This window comes from Pygoscelis adeliae, unplaced genomic scaffold (assembly GCF_000699105.1).
Source record: "Pygoscelis adeliae isolate BGI_AS28 unplaced genomic scaffold, ASM69910v1 Scaffold38, whole genome shotgun sequence".
Taxonomy (NCBI): domain Eukaryota; kingdom Metazoa; phylum Chordata; class Aves; order Sphenisciformes; family Spheniscidae; genus Pygoscelis; species Pygoscelis adeliae.
In genome coordinates this window covers 11319357-11321306 of record NW_008825614.1, presented here as the reverse complement: position 1 = coordinate 11321306, position 1950 = coordinate 11319357, and the positions used below count along the sequence as shown (strand labels likewise).

The following is a 1950-nucleotide window of genomic DNA, read 5'->3' as shown; positions in this document are numbered from 1 at the left end:
CTAACCTATTTTTCTTTTCTAGTTTAGTAGTTCTATTCTTATCACTGTTCTTCCAAAGTAATTTATCTTCTTTAGGGGCCTGTCCTTAAAAAATGAATGCAGACACCACTAGCAGATTTAGAAGCCAACCAGTCTGAAAATCTCACTCTGCCTTTTCCTTATCTATTCCAAATTTTGCTGAGGCCTGTGTAAACTGTGCGCCTGTGAATATTGAAGTGTATCTTCGGTTTACAACCACAAGTGATCACATGGTGGGGCTAGTAGTAAAGGTAGACAGGTACATAAATGCTTGGAGGATTCCTTAATATTTAAATTATTTCTGATTTTTGGATCAAAGACATTACACTGATTATTAACACTAGAACCTCTGCTGTAAAACTTATTAATCTGTCCATGTACATTCACTAAAGAGGTGCACTGCATGTCTGTGCATGAGAGAGAATTTTCAGTCTTCATTTAAAAATACCAATTTGTCGTTTCTTTAGGTTCTCTTAAGAATCTTAGACCAATACAGGCAAAAAGACTATGTTGCACCACGTGTTCTTCAGCAAACATTAAATTATCTGAACCAAGGGGTTATTCACTCTGTAACATGGAAGCAAATGAAGCCACACATACAGGTCAGTGCATAAAACCCAGTCATAAACACTGCATGTTATCAGGGCGATTAAAAAACCCCAGAAAACCCACCAGTTTTGCAGTTTAAGGAAGGTTTCATTAATCTTTCATGCAGCAGTTGATCTGGGCAAAGAATAGCATTTCTGCACAAATGTGGTTGTTTTTTTCAGTATTATGTCTACCTTTTATTGCAGATATTGCTAACTCAACTAAAGATTCTGTTCTGTAAGTTCTTTATTTTTATTTTTGAAGTCTGCCAGACAGTCATAATGTTCTGGCTTTTATTAATTGCTAGTGTTCAGAATTGTCTAAAGATTTGGAAATTCGTAATTGACTGTAGTGCAAAGACAGTGGGCAAAGAGAACATGAACTATGAGGAACTGGACTGTGTTTTAAGGACATGTTTTATAAGTGAACTAAGAACAAGTGAAAAGTGATTTTCATGCTTTTATTTTTTCATATCATAAGCTCCCCTGTTGTAGTTAGTTAATCCCATGACTGTTAAGAGGAAGGACTCTGAAATCCATTCTCATGTTAAGTGTTGCATTGGTGAGATCCTTCTGCAGAATATGATGTTCTGCTGTTTATAGACTATGTCCTGAAGTATATTTTGTGTGTGGGACTGTATTATTATAAAGTTAGATTATATAATTACTGCTGTCTGGGACTGTTGCAAAAGGAAAGTATGTATATTGTAAGTTTATTTCTGTTAGCCAAAATAAAAGAGCACCGGTTAAAAGAATTTTACTCTTCAGAAAAGTAGGTCTAGTAAATTAGTGCATAATGGAGGGAAGCTGTACTGGAATTTGGTTTTATGTGTACTTATGTGTATTTTACTTCTCTAATATTAGAGTATAACAGAAGAAGTGATATTCTCTCTAATGTGCTACAAAGATGAGGATGAAGAGCTCTGGCAAGAGGATCCATATGAATATATCCGTATGAAATTTGGTAAATGTTTGTGTTCAGCATTTATTTTCTGCTTTCATCATAACTGTACACTATAGTCCCAATTAACAGTATGGCCACTGTAATGTCTCTGTCTTCACCAGTGTCCTGAACAACAGGAAGAAGAAAATTCGTTTCTTAAATCTCACCAATCTGTAGTTAAAGGAAGGCAGATCAAGTGAGTTTTGGCCATTTGGCTGGTAGCTTTAAACTCAATGATTCTCTTAACGGTTTTTTCTACTTCACATGTGCTCAGTGCAGCCTAAATAGACTGGCTTGCTCACTTTTTAATGCCAGTTTCAGAATCCTGAATTGCAGATGTGCCAGCTGTCTGCAAGTTCTTGCAGCTCTCACTTTGACCAGAAGAGGCCTGACTTGCTCTTT

The 1950-nt window shown here is 36.1% G+C and overlaps 1 protein-coding gene across 1 annotated transcript in view; it reads left to right on the top strand.

The window, feature by feature from the left end:
* Positions 1–1950, top strand: part of IPO8 (importin 8) — a 44362-nt gene that overhangs the window by 15151 nt on the left and 27261 nt on the right. Inside the window, exons 9-10 of the mRNA XM_009333033.1 lie at positions 486–620; positions 1470–1569. Of these exons, the coding sequence (XP_009331308.1) occupies positions 486–620; positions 1470–1569 (235 nt within the window). The remainder of the gene's footprint in view (positions 1–485; positions 621–1469; positions 1570–1950) is intronic.